General features: G+C 35.4%; 2 protein-coding genes across 2 annotated transcripts; one reads left to right on the top strand and one right to left on the bottom strand.

Moving 5' to 3' along the window:
* Window positions 1–408: 408 nt before the first annotated feature.
* LOC130724242 (microtubule-associated protein TORTIFOLIA1-like) lies at window positions 409–6,703 on the bottom strand. Its single transcript, XM_057575435.1, has 6 exons — window positions 5,727–6,703; window positions 4,340–4,531; window positions 3,773–3,854; window positions 2,995–3,677; window positions 2,024–2,908; window positions 409–889 (listed from the first exon to the last, which is right to left on the bottom strand). The coding sequence occupies exons 1-6, from the start codon at window positions 6,441–6,443 to the stop codon at window positions 698–700; spliced, it is 2,751 nt and encodes a 916-aa protein (XP_057431418.1). The 5' UTR covers window positions 6,444–6,703; the 3' UTR covers window positions 409–697.
* A 2,007-nt stretch (window positions 6,704–8,710) lies between these two features.
* Window positions 8,711–15,741, top strand: LOC130724243 (DEAD-box ATP-dependent RNA helicase 28-like). The gene is made up of 19 exons (XM_057575436.1): window positions 8,711–9,128; window positions 9,576–9,755; window positions 9,971–10,039; window positions 10,169–10,275; window positions 10,391–10,469; window positions 10,736–10,909; window positions 11,019–11,167; window positions 11,524–11,619; window positions 11,985–12,087; window positions 12,274–12,336; window positions 12,556–12,617; window positions 12,772–12,868; window positions 13,395–13,513; window positions 13,610–13,652; window positions 13,912–14,013; window positions 14,422–14,520; window positions 14,628–14,717; window positions 14,834–15,108; window positions 15,303–15,741. The coding sequence occupies exons 1-19, from the start codon at window positions 8,784–8,786 to the stop codon at window positions 15,316–15,318; spliced, it is 2,268 nt and encodes a 755-aa protein (XP_057431419.1). The 5' UTR covers window positions 8,711–8,783; the 3' UTR covers window positions 15,319–15,741.
* Window positions 15,742–17,302: the final 1,561 nt, after the last annotated feature.

Below are 17,302 nucleotides of genomic sequence, written 5' to 3'. Positions count from 1 at the left end.
ATTCTAACACGTGTAGGAGTTGTGGGTATTATTCGGATTTGAAGATGTAGCTTCTTCATGAAAGCTATATTTAATTGAAATTGAGGGGCATAACTTTTCTCACCATCCGTTTTTCTTCATGCACCATCAATGATAGAGTGATAATGAACAACAATAAAGTGATAATAATATTACATTTCTTTAGTTATCAATATAACAAATATTATCTCAAACTACTCATGCCTATTATCTTTTTTCCAAATTTAGGTTTCTGTGTTCTTCAAATATGGATTTCCGAAACCAATTTAAAATCAGAATAGATGGTGTGCTTCTCAATATCAATAATGCAGGGTTTGTCTCAAGTATCCTATAAAGCATGATCATCCTCTACTTTTTACGGTTGACTAGTGCAAATGGTACAAAGGAATGTAGTGATCGAGAACAAATTACATATAATAATTACAAGGAAGATTTGTTCATTAATCTCAATTTGCACAATGTTTTTAAGCAGCCTAGTTGGACGCTTGATGAACCAAGATGCAGCAGAGAAAAAGGAGCATGAATTTGTGTGAAGGCTTAAGACCTGGAAATGATATATATTTCAAACCCTACACTAAATACCATCCAAGTAGAAAATCAGAACAATCAAAGGGTATCACCCCCAATCAAAAATCCAACATATGAGAGTCTAAAACTAGCATAATTTGTACTAAACAAACTATTTGTCATGCTGTTGTAAATCAATTTCCCATGCTGACGCCAACTGCAATAAAAGCTGATGTGGTGGAACACCTTCCCAGTCCTCAGTTGTATCTGTTGAAGCTTCATGTAAATTCAGCAAGAGGTCTTTCTTCACTTCCAAGGAAACGCCAAAAGTATCAGGGCCATTTTCCAATACTATCTCCAACAACTGTACCCATGAATTAAATATTTTAAGTCAGATGAAAGACATAAAGCAAGCCAAAAATGTAAAGCAAAGGGAAGCATATTACACACAAGAATTTTAGCAGGCCAAGAATGTAAAGGGTGAACTCACTTTTGAATTTTAGCAGGTTAAAATTATGATACAATTTAAATTAAACAGTCAATAAATCCCTGGTCACACATTAGATAGAAGCTCACTTCAGAGGGGCCTTATCTAAAAACAACGCTTTAAAATCTGGACCATGTACCAACAGAAGAAAAAAAAAGCAAGCATGCAAGAGTGCTGATCACATCCAGAATTGCAGATTGACCACAACTGTGTTGTGCCATCATGCTAATCCAGGCAACTGCACAATAGCCCCTAAAAATGCTTTAAAAGTATTAAAACCACAGCACAATGACTGCTAAATTGGTTCATAAATTATGGCCTTGAGCAATCGCAGTGATCTTCAACAAGGCGGGGGATCTATGTCATTGGGACTAAAGTAAATTGTCTAGCTTATAATATACATAAGAAACAGGTTGTATCCAAGTCCTCCAACTAACATGACTCAACAAAACATCAATGGCTTCCACAACTTGAGATCTGTTAGGAACCCAGGAGTCAGAAGTGAAAGAACATTTCCCCTTACAACTAACCCGTTGCTCCATTTTCCCAACGTGTACAACTTTATCGATGCCTCTCCAATCTCACATCCCCCTATTTATTAATCTAACTAATCAACTCCTAATCTACTAACTAACTACCACAATAGCCCCTAACTAACTAATCCTCCCTTCTTTTACATCCTAACAAGATCTATCACTTGTAATCATCAGGAGATTCAACACCAAATCTTGAAACGTAGGCAAGGTTAGTTTCTGAAATAATTACACCCAGGAGTAAATGAAACCCTTCAAAATGTTAAGTCAGTTTTGCAGATGAAGATCTATACCAGCAATTGCCAATCTCAGGTACTTTTGACTTAGACAAAATGAAAAGAGAAGTAGCAATATCATATATTTCTATTGTACTATTTGGGAAGTGAGAAACGTTATTTTGAATGAGACATTTCATGCAATGGCAGAATCTACATATCCCGACTTAAAAAAGGAAATTTAAACAGAAGAAAAGCCATACCTGTTGAATCCAAGACAAGCAGATGCCATACAGGTTCGGCTCCAGTAAGAATTGCCCAATGGTATACAAGACCTCACATGCAACCTCATTTGAAAGTTGGTCAATTACCGGGCCCGTTCTATCCATCAGTTTTAAGAGCAAAAGATCATCTCCAGTGGACGACACTTCTGCAAAAGCAGAATCTACATCACCTGCTTGAAGGGCATCCATTGCATTACTCCAAGAAGTCCAGATGGCTTCCCTATCTTTGCCAACATTGTCATCAGTCATAGCTTCTGCAGTCATTTCAGGGATTGCTACTCTTGTTGCTCTAGATGTTCCATTGTCTTCACCAGCAATTCGAATTGCTTCCAAGGTAGCTTCATCCTTAGAAGCTTGCCAGACACTTCTTGCAGAGGGCCCCTCACCTAGCCGGATGGGCATTGCTGCTTTCTCCCAAGCTCTCCTGCTGCCCCCTTGATCACTCTCATGGGCTGACTTTGGTGATCTTCCATCAGCAGAACTACCAGTAAAAGCCCTCCTTGAGGAAATCTGGCCATTTCTAGAAGCACCATACCCAGAAAAATCCCATCCATCAGACATGTCAGATCTCCAAGATGGTCCTCTTCCCCTCATTCCTAAAGCATTTCCATCAGACTGGGCAAATCTTTCACCAAATTGGATACGCCCATCACCACCTCTTCCATACTTAGCACTGGAGTAATCATTAAAACCATTGTACTTGCTAGAAGGCCTACTTGATGATCCTTCAAACCCAGTAAAGTTATTACCTCTACGACCTGATGATATGGATAAATCTCTAGACATGTCTTCAACAATTCTCTCAAGACCCCGTACTCTGTTTTCTAGAGTCACCATGCTATCATGAGATCCACCCATGAAATCCTGCAAAATTGTTAGCATTTATCACTTACAGAGAACATATATACCAGAAGTCCAGAACTAATTTTTTTGGGCCATACTGAACATACCTGCAGCATGTTCATCAGATGAACTTGTTGCCTTTCCATCTGCATTAACTGCCTCTGGATGGCCACCCAGTTTCCTCTGTTATTGGAGAAGGAGACTTCTGATTGACCATCAGTTTTAGAAAAACCTGCAAGATTGGCAGAGCTCTGATCATTTTCAATCCTGTCATCAGTATCATTTGCTTTCATCCTCAGTTCTTTTGCATTTGCTCTTTTTTCTGAGTATCTGTCATGGGCATGGGTAAAATCATCATAATTCCTAAGTTTGGAATTTCCATCATTGCCTCTTTGTTTGGAATCATCATTTGGGATGTTTCCAATGGAAGTTCTTCTTTCTTTTGAATCTTTTGCACTTGCCTCTGATTCTTCCTCATTGTTTGAGCTTGAAGAATTGAGGCATCTACGAGGAACAACTACTTCCACTGGTAAATCATCTGAGCCCCTTTTTTCAAGTTTTTGGAAAAACTCTGGGTTTAGTTCTTTATCGCTCAAGACAGGAGCTTTCTTTTTTAATATTACCACTGCCTTCTCTGAGATGCCAGCCGGTTTGGCTTTAGTAGTCAAATCTGTGTTTGAAGAACTAGTTGATGGCTCCTTTACTGATGGATCAGACTTCCTCTCTTCAAGATTCACTTTTTTCAGGTCACTTGTTTCTGACGAAACAGCTGGTTCAGGATTCCCACCATCTAAAGCATAAAAACAATCATCACTAAGAAAAATCAGGACAAGGGAGAACAACAAACAAATCAAATATGCCTAAAAGAAGACAAGGGATTTGAACCTTGAGGAGATCCATCTCCTTTCCCTACAATCTTTTTCCACAATTGCAATGCCTCTGTCATGCTATCTCTCACAAGTTTTATCTGTAAACAGTAATACATTAATTTTTAAGAACTTAGATGATGAAAAAGCAAAGAATCAGGCTTCCAATAATGAAGTTTCAGCGTACGACAACTCTACTATTCTAGGACACATTGGTCAGCGCTGACTTAATGAGAGAACAATATATGTACACATGCTAGACCAGTCACAAGAATTGTACTATCAAATCTGTGGGCGCATAATTCTTTTAGTGCACTTTAAATGATGAGCAGTAGAATGTGAGCAACGAAGTAAAGGGAAAAAAACTTGTTTAATGTGGCTACTGGCTACCTCCTTTCATTTTTTGAGGACTTGATCACTTGATGTCTTTACCCTATATTGAACTAACTCTATTTTAGAAACAGAACATTTTATTAAAATGAGAATTGTAGGAAATGGTAGAACCATGTGGCATTTAGAATGATAGAATCAAGAAATAAAATGACATGGCCAGAAGCAATTTAACAAGCTATGATACAAGTACTACCTTGTCAAACCGGCAGGCCTCAAGTGCTGCTAGTGTGGGCCCCGTTTTATCAGTAACCAAGCTGCTTGAATGCAAAGCCAAGGAACTTAATGCCTCAGCTGCTGCTTTACGTGTTGCCCAATCACTACTGGTAAGGCACTCATGAATGCTAGGTAGCAAATGTTCCAAGCTTTGGGGTGCAATTGCTCCAACCTACAACAAAATTCAATTAACTCTTAAAGAATTTTTGTACTAGTTCTTTTCTTAATGTATTTTCCGTAAAATGACAATTTGGTGATCTATAAAGACAGAAACCCAACAGCGGCCTGCCAAATTGAACAAACACAACATGAGATTGGCAGAACCAAATTGAAAGGACCACCACTGATTTAAGAAGAAAAACAATAGACCTAAAATCTGATAAATAAATTAAACGTGTCAAGTCTCCTACTGCAATTTGCATCATTAAAGGTACTATAGTCTAAGTAGTTGCCAAAACTGCATCTCAACATCATTCTCATTCAAATAGCCCGTGTTGAATTGAATTTTCCAAATTTCACTATTCTAAGACCAACAGGCCTAACCAAATTTTCCCTCTGTGATAATCCTAATGAATGATGTGCAATAAATGAATGCCCCACTTTCAAGTTTCAACCATCAATCCAAACACAATTGTTATTTTGGTTTTAAAATTTACAGGTTCAATATTAGTCTAAGGCAGTATTTGGAAGATGTATTAGAAGTTAGAACATGCCAGAAACCAACATGAACTCTATTTAATTTGATTCTAAAATTAGAAAGAAACAGACATGGAGCAAAAAACATAGTAGTATGTTTTAGTTCCTCCTTCCATTTTAAGGGTGGAACCAACTACCAAGAAGAACATAACAGATCCATACAGTTCAGTACAGAAGACAACATGAATTCTACTCAAGGTCTTGCGCATTTAAAAGTATAACAGAAACAAACACAAGCCTAAAAAGTAGTACATTGCAGTTCTGCTAAAACAGGTGGAACCAAAAATAACATAACAGAACATGACTATCCATCCATTCGATAACCATTTTGTTCTCCTGCATCAAAGGCTCCCTAATGACCATATAACTCTTCAAACTTAACAACCCACTTCACAAATCATATCAATTTATCAACAATTGATTTTCATTTCATCTAGCAACCGAAAACCAGAACAGGACTATCCATCCACTCCATAACCATTTCGTTCTCCTGCATCGGAGCTCCCTAAATTCCAAACGCGAATGACCATAAAACTCTTCAAACTTAACAATTGATACTACTAACTAGTTTATCAACAATTGATTTTCATTTCATCCAGCACCCAAAAACCAGAACAGACAAAATAGCAGTTGGCATGAGCAGCAAAAGTAATAACACAAAGCAAGCAAACCTGAGACAATCCAGCAACCACAGGCAAGAGTGCAGCCTTAGCCAACAAATTGGGGCTGGCGAGCAGCTTACAGATCCTGGGGCATAGCTTCTGGAACGCCGCCACCGGCGCAACCCCACCATCACCCTCCCCATTGCCAGAAGCGCAGTCTATAATCTTGGCCATGCAAGCCGCAGCACCAGCCTGCACAATCTTATTCTGCTCGGACATGGCCTCAAACAACGGCTTCACAAACAGCCCCACAAGCGAGCCGCCACCGGCATCCCCACCACCACCATTGCGGAGGTAGAGTGCGGAGAGGGCACCAACAGCGTTGCGGCAGGCGTCGCGTGCGGCGGAGTCAGGGTCCTTGAGGCGGCGAAGCAGGTGGGAGATGATCTTGGAGAGGTGGGGAGCCGCGAAGTGGGGGTGGGCGGAGCATACGGCGGCGAGGAGGCGGAGGGATTCGTTTTTGACGGGGGGTTTGGGGTCGGAGGAGGCGTCGTAGAGGCAGTTGAGGAACATGGGGATGGCATCAGGGGAGAGGGTTTGGATGGTTTTTTCGAGGTCTTCGACGGCGATCTGGTGGGTGTCGCGGTCAGCGAGTTTGGAGAGGGAGGTTAGGATCTTGTGCTTGAGTTCCACCATTGCGAGGTGGGAGGATACAGAGGATGATGAAGATGAAGATCTTGATGGTGATGGAGATGGTGTTTGGGAATGGGGTTTTGTGTTCTTCATGGTGGGAATGTGGAGTGAATTGAAAGGAAAATGTGAAGTGATTTTGAGTGATGGAAAGGAATGCTAGATCTGCGGGTAGGGGAGTGAGTGAGGGAAAAGAGTGGAAGTTTTGAAAAACAAAAAAACCAGAATTGAAAATGATGGGACAAGGAATGGGGGAATTTGTTTGGTTTTACATACAACTTGAAATTTGAAAAGAAGGGAATTGGGGAATTTTTCGAATTGTTGGATGGACATTAAAAAACTTATAGTTTGCCTATTTAATCTTAGTAAAATTGATTATGGTAAAATTGAGTATTACACTATTACTATAAATGTGACTATGAAATGTGTTTTATTATTATGAGTGAGGATCGAATCTTCAATCTCATATGTTAAAGAATGAGATGAGCAATTATCACGCCACACCACATAATTATGCATGTTAGGTTGTTGTTATTCAATTATAACATGACATGTGGGTTGAAAAATGAGAAGTTAAATAGAGATTTCAGTTGTATTTAAAGTTGTTTTTTTCTAACAAATAACAATAACAATCACTTGAAACTTGCGAAAATTGAAAGGTAAGGACAAGTATAAAGTATTTGTCCAGAACATCATTATTCCTAGCCAAAGTAGTGTGGTGGGGGTGTGGGTTAGGAGTGGATCTCAAAGGGGAATTGTAATTTGTTAAAATGATTTAACATATAATTATTAAGAGAAGGAGAAAGACTTCTATAAATTGTACTACTTTGTTTCTTGGATTTCCAAGATATGAGGGAGGATCCAAGATATATATATATATATATATATATATATATATTGTAGACAGTCATAGAACACCTATTGTGAGAACAAGAGGTGCAGGTGCAGTAATTCTCACTACATGTTTTGGGCTGAATTTTAATTGCAATCCGAGTCCTATTGCACCTTTGATATATCGCAAAACTCTCATGGCTGCACGAATGAGCAATGGTTGGGGTGGGAAAAAAATATTGAATATTTTTGTATGGAAAAAGGTTATGTGTGGTTGGCGATTGACAATATACACTAAACGTATTGTGTAACATTCCGATTTAAAGACCAATCTCATGGTAACAATCTGAGTATTTTCCGCACGCTTTTTACTCATACATGTTTATTGAGAAATCTTGCACTTTATTGTTATGAGTAGTAATCATCAAATCTTATAAGTCTTCTTCAACAGTATAGTCTCATAATTGTATATATACAATCTTTAAATACCTATGTTTTAGTACGTTTCACTCTATGCTCTAGTCAATTTAATTAGTGTCACATGCCCATCAGCTTGTTGGGAAGATGGTTGGAGCCCAAAGAATGAGACTATGTATTAATAGGCCATTGCTGAAGACACCAAGAGATTTGGACTCTACGTCTTTACCCAAAGCCTTAATAAATTGAGTTTATGAGATACATTTCTTATAAAGTCTTCACTTCATCTACATTTAACCAATGTGAGACTCTAACTCACACTTAAATCTTCAACACAACTTCCACTTGGTTCGTCTTTTGACCATCACACCGTATTGACATATGTTAGTTGCGATGCTATTTGTAACAACCCAATATGACACATGGTCCCGTAATAACTACACGAGTCTTTCTAGCGTATTTTAAAGTCGACAAAGTAGGTGAATATGTTAAAGATATTCGTTCTTTCGCGCTCAATAAAATCCCAAGAGGTCACCAATTTCAAATTCTCAAATATAAACATACTTCACATTGAAGTTTTTATAAATTGGCCCCCGGAAAAGAGTCTTGTTGTTATGAGCAATAACAATCAAATCTTATAAGCAATTCTCAATTGTATTGTCTCATACCTATACAACCTCAAAATACCTCCCATTTGGTGCAAATTTGTTTCATTCATGTATTGTGTCGCATAAAAACATTGTCAAGAGACGCTCACTATCCTACATTCTCATTACACCGACAATTGATTCAATTGTGATTATGTGTCATGTCATAAAAAAAGTTTTCAATTTAAATAAAATAATAAATCATGTATCTATTTAACCATGGTATGAATCAATTGTATATCGGTTTAAACATTAATAAGTTTTACACTAAACTACACATCAAAATCAAACTCAATTTTATTTATTTTCCAAGAAACAAATTGAAATTCCCCATTTTTTGTCCACAAAAAATCAACACTTTCAGGGTGGTGCTGATCCAACAGACAAGATCCATTGGGCCTAAAAGTGCAACAATGGATCCCTCCGACCCGGTTCAAAACAATCTGAAAACCATGAAGAACAAACAACACAAGTAGCAGCAAAACAAAGAACCCTTTCTAAACCCTGCTTGCAAATCCTCCTTCACCGCTAGCAACCAACCATGTCACCCAGCTTCGTCTTCGAACCTCCCAGCGATGAAGAAATCGAATACTCCGAAGAAGAAGTAGAAGAAGAAGAAGAAGAAGATGAAGAAGAAGAAGCCGAGTCAGGATCAGAACCAGAAGAGCAAGAGCGCAAGGAACTGCGAGCTTCGAAGGCGAAGAAGCAGACACAGTCTCCATGGGACTTCGCCAAGTACTCGGAATCAGTGGCGGAGGAACACGCTCGCAGGAGCACAACATCTGTTGACGAGAAAATCACTGCCCTTAGACTTCGTTCCACGCCGCTCATTCATGCCCCCGACCCAGAAGAAGATAATAGCTCTGAATCCGAACCTGATCAACAAGTAATCATGGGGTTTTCGTTTTTTTCATTCATGATGGAAAATAGTGGATTTTTTTTGTTTGTTTATTGTGTTTGTTTGAGAAAGTTATTACAGAAGAGGTGCCAATTTGTTTCAGAAGCTCCTTTCTGATTCATGATAGAGAGAAAGTGATATTTTTGTACAAAAATTGCTTTATTTTCATTTGAATTATTTGTTGGGTTTGTTTAGAAAGATTATGGTAAACTTCTTATTTGTTTCATAAGTTGTCCTTTAATTCATGATAGATAGAAATTCATATGTACCCAAGAGTTGTTTATTTTTTATTTGTGGGGTTTGTTTAGTAAGATTATAGAAAAATGCGAGTTTGTTTCTGAAGTTTATTTTTGATGCATGCTATAAGAAAGTACTTGTTTTCTTTGTAAAATTGCTGTTTTATTTATTATTTATTTATTTGGTTGGGGTTTTCAGGAAGATTATAGACCGGAAGAAGAAGAGGAGGAAGAGGGCAATGCTGGTGATAACAAGCCTTATTTTGCTTCTTCTGATGGAACCTCTTTCCATGCTGATTCCTTCATGGAGCTCAATTTGTCTCGCCCTTTACTCCGGGCTTGTGAGGCCTTGGGGTATTCTAAACCAACACCAATTCAGGTTCTTTCTTTCTGTTTTTCTTTTGTTTTTTTGAATTATTAGCATTTTTGGTTATACAATTCCATACTTTTAGGATCCTATGTCTTGAAAATTTTACTTTGCTTTACTAATTGAGTCCTATCATTATTGGAATTGGTTTTGTAATATCATGCCGTGTAGGATACTTTGCATTGGAAATTTTACAATGTTTTTGACATGTTTAATCTTAATGATAGGCGGCTTGTATACCATTAGCATTATCTGGGCGTGACATATGTGGAAGTGCCATTACCGGGTCCGGAAAGGTAGTCTACTGTTACTATTTTGATGATTAAGAATTTGTGATATTGTGCTTCTGTCGTTTGGCACCTGAGTTTTTTTAGAATGCTGTTTCTTCTAATGCCCTTTGTTTGTATCGTGCTACTTATGTGCAGACAGCTGCGTTTGCACTACCCACTTTAGAGAGGTTGTTGTTTCGTCCAAAACGCATGCACGCAATAAGGGTCCTTATTCTTACTCCAACCAGAGAGTTGGCAGTCCAGTAAGTATTTCTCGTAATTGATGTGTGTGTGTGCTTTTTTTTCCTTCCATTTTTGGATCACATTTATCATGTAAAAGCATTCCAAATACATTTATTCCTAATTTTTTTTTGGCAGAGTTCACAGTATGATTGAGAAGCTTGCTCAGTTTACTGATATAAAGTGCTGCCTGATTGTTGGGGGTTTGTCAACAAAGGTTTGATTACTGTTTCAATTTCATGATGCCTTAATTTCTAAGATGTGATTGCTGGCCAGGATAGAGTTATGTGCTTCTTGGGATACTTTCTGTTTGCTGTTTAGTTTACTTCTTGGACGATATCCTCTACTGCCCTATGTCTTTTATACACTTCCATCAATATATTCCTGTCTGTTTGACATCTCCTCCCTACTATCTAGTTTGTTGGTAATTCAGACCGAATCCTTTGCTACTTATGCTTATAAAGAAGTTATTTCTCATTCTAGGTGCAAGAGGTTGCCTTGAGATCAATGCCAGACATTGTTGTGGCTACTCCTGGACGCATGATAGATCATTTACGCAACTCTATGTCAGTGGATTTGGATGATCTTTCTGTTTTAATCCTTGATGAGGCAGATCGTCTTTTAGAGCTTGGATTTAATGCTGAAATTCATGAACTTGTGAGTTTAGTAGCTCTATAATTCAACAATCATTATGGTTATGTGTATTACAACCTTATATTAATTTTGATTTTGGAATAAAATGTCACAAAATATTGATTTTTAACAGGTTCGCATGTGTCCCAAAAAAAGGCAGACCATGCTGTTTTCAGCAACCATGACTGAGGAGATTAACGAACTCATTAAACTTTCCCTGTCAAAACCCTTGCGTCTTTCTGCTGACCCATCTACAAAACGCCCAGCAACTTTGACTGAAGAGTAATTTCTTTATTATTTTTCTTTCCTTTGATTATTTTCTAATTTTATCAATGATTTCAATGGACTCTTCTGTACGGTATGGTAGTTAGCTGTATGTGATACGTTAACGATAGAACCTCATGTTATCTTGGAAAATAAATCATTGAGTAATACTTTTTGTGCCCCCCCCCCACAAAAAAAAAAGAAGTGTGCCATTTGGTGATATGAACCAGAATTTAAAAAAATTGAGGAGTGTGTTACCTGTGCGGAGTGATTTTTTAACCATAAACCTAATTATGAAATGCTTCGTAAGCCTGCTGATTTTCGCATCTAATAAAATCCATTGAGCTTTGTCAACTTTTGTTTTTCTTGTTCAGGGTGGTTAGAATACGAAGAATGCGGGAAGTAAATCTGGAAGCAGTTCTTCTTGCAATGTGCTCCAAAACTTTTACTTCTAAAGTGATCATCTTCAGGTTTCATTTCATCAATAATTTATTATTTATTATGCTCACATGCAGCTTCTGATTGTTGACTTCATTTATTGTTTGCGAATTCTTTTATATAACTACTTGATGTATATGATCTGCAATAAATAAGGTTGACTTAGTATGATCCCAGTTTTCATATTAATTATGCCTCTTATTCCAGTTGTTGGTCATCACATTGATGGTTGTAGCTCTCTATTTAGTTGCACAGAACCTTTTTATGACTATCATATGCTGAAATGTCTTCTATTTGAGAGTTTAGGTCTAATTCTTCATTTGCACTGCTTGTGGATTATTCTTTCATTTTTCATTGTACTATCTGTAACTAAATAATTTGTCCTATTGATGTGCAGTGGAACGAAGCAAGCTGCACATAGATTGAAGATTATATTTGGATTAGCTGGATTAAAAGCTGCTGAGCTTCATGGAAATCTTACTCAAGCCCAACGCCTTGAAGTATGTTGCTTATCTTGTTCTGCGTTATTATTTTTGTATTTTGGCTCTTTGGTCCCCTTTGAAGTTATGTGACATTTTCGAGATACTATAATTGTTACATTTTTTTTTAATTTCCGGTTGAAAGGATTTGCTTGATCTAATGTTTTTGACAATAATTTCCTCATGTAAGTTATGGTCATTGTGCAGGCTTTGGAACAGTTCAGGAAACAGCAGGTGGATTTTTTGGTGGCAACTGATGTGGCTGCTCGTGTAAGAATTAATTCTTGAAGAGTTGAAGTTTATTCCTTCTTTTATCACTTTGTTAATATCTCAAATACTCACTTTAGTCCTATATATCACGGGACACAGGATCAGGATAGTGAAGCTACACTAGCTTAATAGGAACATAAAAATTATTATGTGGAGTAGTTCCCCTCCACCGCAATTTTGGATGTAGATTGACAATGTTGCCTATAATTTTACGTATAGGGTCTTGACATTGTGGGTGTTCAAACCGTTATCAACTTTGCATGTCCACGCGATCTCACCAGGTTTGCTCTGTGACACATAGTTTTATTTTACATCCTGATGTTTTTGTCACTTCCCTCCATTGCTACTTAAGTTATGATCTCTCGCACTTGATAGATGACATGTTGATCTCACTGACAATTCCTGATGATTTAAATATTTTTCTTAACTCTGAAGCTATGTTCATCGAGTGGGTCGTACTGCAAGAGCTGGAAGAGAAGGATACGCTGTCACATTTGTTACCGATAATGACCGGTCACTTTTAAAAGGCATTGTGAGTATTATTTGGAGAATTGCTGTATCTGTTCCAGTTTTTTTTTAATGGATGTCACACTTCATGTATTTCCTTGCACACTTTTCCTTACCAAAAAAAGTCATGCCAGGTGATTTGGATTTTGGGTCACAGTTACACAGATTCTGTCAATAAACTTTAGTTAAATTTCACAAGACATTTTAGGAGAAAGTTTCTATATCAAACATTCATATAGCTTCCTTTATAGAGAAATATCTCTGCATATCTACCAATTTTACTTATCCTATGGTATGGATTACACTGTCTTTTACAGCTAATAAGCTTATAATAATATTACAAAGTAAACCACAATAGCATTGTCCTTTTCACAGGTTGCTCTATGTTCAATTCTACCTGTAATTTGGATTTCCCTTTTTGAAAAGTTTATCGATCCTCTGTTAAAGTAAAGAACATGTAAACTGAAAAAGGAAATAGAAAGTTGTTGTTTTAAATTTTAAGTGAACCAGTATATAATCTTCCTTGTAAATCTTGATTTTCAATTAATTAGGCAAAGAGGGCTGGTGCAAAGCTGAAAAGCCGCATTGTTGCAGAGCAATCTATACTAAAGTGGTCTCAAATAATTGATCAAATGGAGGACCAAATTGCTGAAGTACTTCAAGAAGAGAGGTTTTGATCATATTAGTTATTAAGGCTCAATATTTGTCCTTTTCTTTCTTTAATGATGTGCTGTGTTTTTATTTATTTATTTTTCAATTAATCCAGGGAAGAAATAGCCCTAAGGAAAGCTGAAATGGAGGCCGCAAAGGTATTGATCAGTTATTCTTTAGTTTTAGTTGCCTTGAATCCTGGTGTTCGTTGGGTTACACGAATGTATTTATGATTAGTGGTTGTGTGTTAATATATTATTTAAGAAACAGCAGTTCCAACGTTGTGTCACTTATATTGATTTAATAATACTTTATTATATTCTGTGACTTTGGAACCCTGTGCTGATTATTTTTATTTTCTCATTCTTAACATTTTTCCTTCAATAAATCATGCACTTGTTTGTATAATATTGGTAGGCCGAAAACATGATTGCACATAGGGAAGAGATCTTTTCCCGCCCCAAAAGAACCTGGTTTGTCACAGAGAAGGAGAAGAAGCTTGTTGCTAAAGCAGCAAAGGTATGATATTGATTCATCCTGCTGATGTACCCCAAAATATAGGAATTTACTCTCCCCTTTTGCAGCACCTCATTATAAATTCATAGATCAATCTGATTAGGTATCAATAGGGTCAATTTCAATGATTCAATCCTAATTATACAAATATACTATCCTAAATTAGTTTCTTAAGGTTTCTTCTAATAAATTATATCATATGTACATAATATACAATAAATATGCAAGTCTTTCTGAAAATTTACTTCATGTGGAGAAGGTTGACTATTGCCCTTCTACGTTCTGCAATCTCCATCTGCGATTATGATAGGCCAGTCGAACTAATGGTTAAATGACGTTTTAGTTCAAATTCTCCTAATCTTTGGTGAAATGTAGTCTGATATTGATAAGAAATGAAATGGCTTTTAATAGGACTCCATGGATACGGGAAAGAGTTCCAGGAAGGAGGTAATTAGTGCCCAAGAAGCTGAAGACCTCAAAATGAAGGAAAAGAGGAAGCGAGAGCGAGAGGTAGGAAGTGTTCCTCAATGCCGTTTTGTGTTCAGATTTGTTTTCGTTATGAAATGTACTATTTTGTGTTGTTATTTGTTCAATTGATGGGAATGTCTTTGGTGTAGAAAAATTTGCCTAGAAAGAAGCGCCGAAAGTTGGAGGCGGCTAGAGAGATGTTGGAGGACGATGAGGGTTATGATGAAAAGCCAGTCGAAGTAAGCAATCCTTTGCTTTCCTATTAACTTTCTCTATGCAGTGAAGGTTGGAAACTGGAATGTACTCTATTGTTCGTCACTTTGTTGCACTGAAAATGAAATGATTAAAATTGTAGGGTAAGGGGGCAAATAAGAAAGAAAAGGCTGGAATATCACTTGTCGATATTGCTTACCGACGGGCAAAAGCAGTGAAGGCTGTCAAGAGGGCACTAGATTCTGGCAAGATTGTGAAGAAGGTTAAACCGAAATCTAGTCATTCTTCGCGAAAGACTCCTTCAAGGCCAGAAGAGATGCGCGATCTATTCCAGACTGAGATAAAGGATAGAAAACCAAGAAAAGGAGGTAGTGGAGCAGGAAAGAAGCCCAAGAGTTCATTCAAAAGCAAGTCAAGGTATTAATTAAAAAATCTAACTCATTTCTAAAAACTACTTTGTTTGAAGCTAAAGCATCTAATGTATTGTTCATCTTTGATTGAGCATGAAAATGTTCATCTGCTTCTAAAGTTTGTTTTTCTGCATCTCAACTCTTATTTTACATTGTTTACGCGATGCTAGTAAATAAAATCTTGTTCAAATTCCCTTTCAGGTATAAGCGCAAGTAGTCTATGAGGCTATTAAACCTTGTCATAACTTTTATGCATGGAAGGACAATAAATCTGCAACAGGTGTCATTGCTTTGCTCATACCATATCTACTCAGTTATTGGAGGTCATTAGATGAGCTCCCACGGTGAATTGCGGCTGATTCCTTCGGTGTTTTTGGGTGGCCATGGTGACCGGTGTGTTATCAGTGACGGGAATGATGACAGTAACAACCACTGTCCAATATCTTTTTGTTTTTCCCTTGGTGATTCCTTTTGTATTATCATGCCACCTTGATTCTTATTTCAATTTTGCCTTGTGATATAGTACCATATATCTATAGCTGCTAAATTTGTAACTTAGCATTAGATTGAGTTCAGAATGTTACCAATAGGAAATATTTATTACAGCAACTCAATAATTTTACTAACGTTCGTTTTTGCATTTTCAAATGTTACGAAAAGAGTCATCTATATATATATATATATATCTATATATATATATAAGTAAAGGAGACTTGAGTTTTTGCATGCATTAAATGCATTAAACCATAAAAGTTCACATACCTTTATATTAAATGCATTAAAAAATAACAAAAAATATTAAATAAATTAAAAACTGAAAAAAAAAATTATTATAAAAAACAATTCAACTACTTATAGACTTAAAATTGACTTGAGCTTTGAATTTGACAAATATAAAAAAATAAAAATAAAAATAAATAATATTTATTAATAAAATTTTAGATAAAAAAATTTTAATTTTTTTTAATATATATATATATATATATAAAAATATAATTGAACACGTAAAGAAATAATAAATGTATTTTCTATTAAAAATATTAAATAAAAAAATGAAAACTAAAATAAAAACTACATCCACTTTATTTTTCATTATATTAATTATTAATTGCTAAACTTTTCAATTTCTCATATTTAAAAGTAAATATTAAAATTTAAAACTTTTCAATTTATCTTATTTGAAATTAAATATTTAAATTATTTAAATTTTAATTATTCATTACAACTTTAGGTGAAGTTTTAAAAAATAATAGTAATTGAAATTGACTACCTTTACATTAATGACAATAATAGATTGTTAATAATAATTATAAATTTTATTAGTTATTTATCATAAATTGAGAAATTAAAAAAAAAACAAATAAAACTTATTAACTATTTCTTACTTATGAAAAATATTTATTAATAAATAATGTCGAAAAAATAGTTGAAAATTTAAAAAATATCTCTATAAGATATTTATTATTACTATATTGAATGTATGTATTATTTGAAAAAAGATTCTTTAAATATGATTTTTGATCTATTATATAGTAGTAAAAATAACTTGAGGAAGCATAACAGAGAAAAATAATTATAACAAAATTTTAATAAATTTAAATTTACTAAATTTTACGATATTAAAATTATAAATTATTATAATTTTTAAAGTTAAAATTATTTCATTGTTGATAAAAAATATGTTATCATAACTTATATTAAAACAACATTACTTGATTCAAAATATTTCAAATTCACTTACGGAGTTTTCAAATTATTAAATAAATAAATTATTAATTTGGTTTATAAGGGTGAGTTGTGATTGAAAAATAGAACAACATCTGGGGACAATATTTCTCCTAACTTAGTATCCATGTTTATTACCGGATATATGACAAATCAGCCCGCCAAAAACAGAGAACCTAAATCAATAGAATAGGTTACAACCAAAGTTTTTAAAATTAATTTAATACTAATACAAAAGAAATTTAATTACTCCATAATAATTTTTATACTATATTTAAAAAATAGTGTAAAGAAACCCGTGCAACGCACGGGTATTATTTCTAGTATATGTGTAAAGCTCACTTGAGCTATAAGTATTAAATGCATTAAAGAATGAAAGTTAAACAAAATTGTATTCAACTTTCAATATACATCCACTTATTATTAATTATTAATTAGTAATTATTAAACTTTTCAATTTCTCATATTTGAAATTA

This window comes from Lotus japonicus, chromosome 6, assembly GCF_012489685.1.
Source record: "Lotus japonicus ecotype B-129 chromosome 6, LjGifu_v1.2".
In the NCBI taxonomy this organism is placed as follows: domain Eukaryota; kingdom Viridiplantae; phylum Streptophyta; class Magnoliopsida; order Fabales; family Fabaceae; genus Lotus; species Lotus japonicus.
This window is presented reverse-complemented; position numbering and strand designations above follow the sequence as displayed.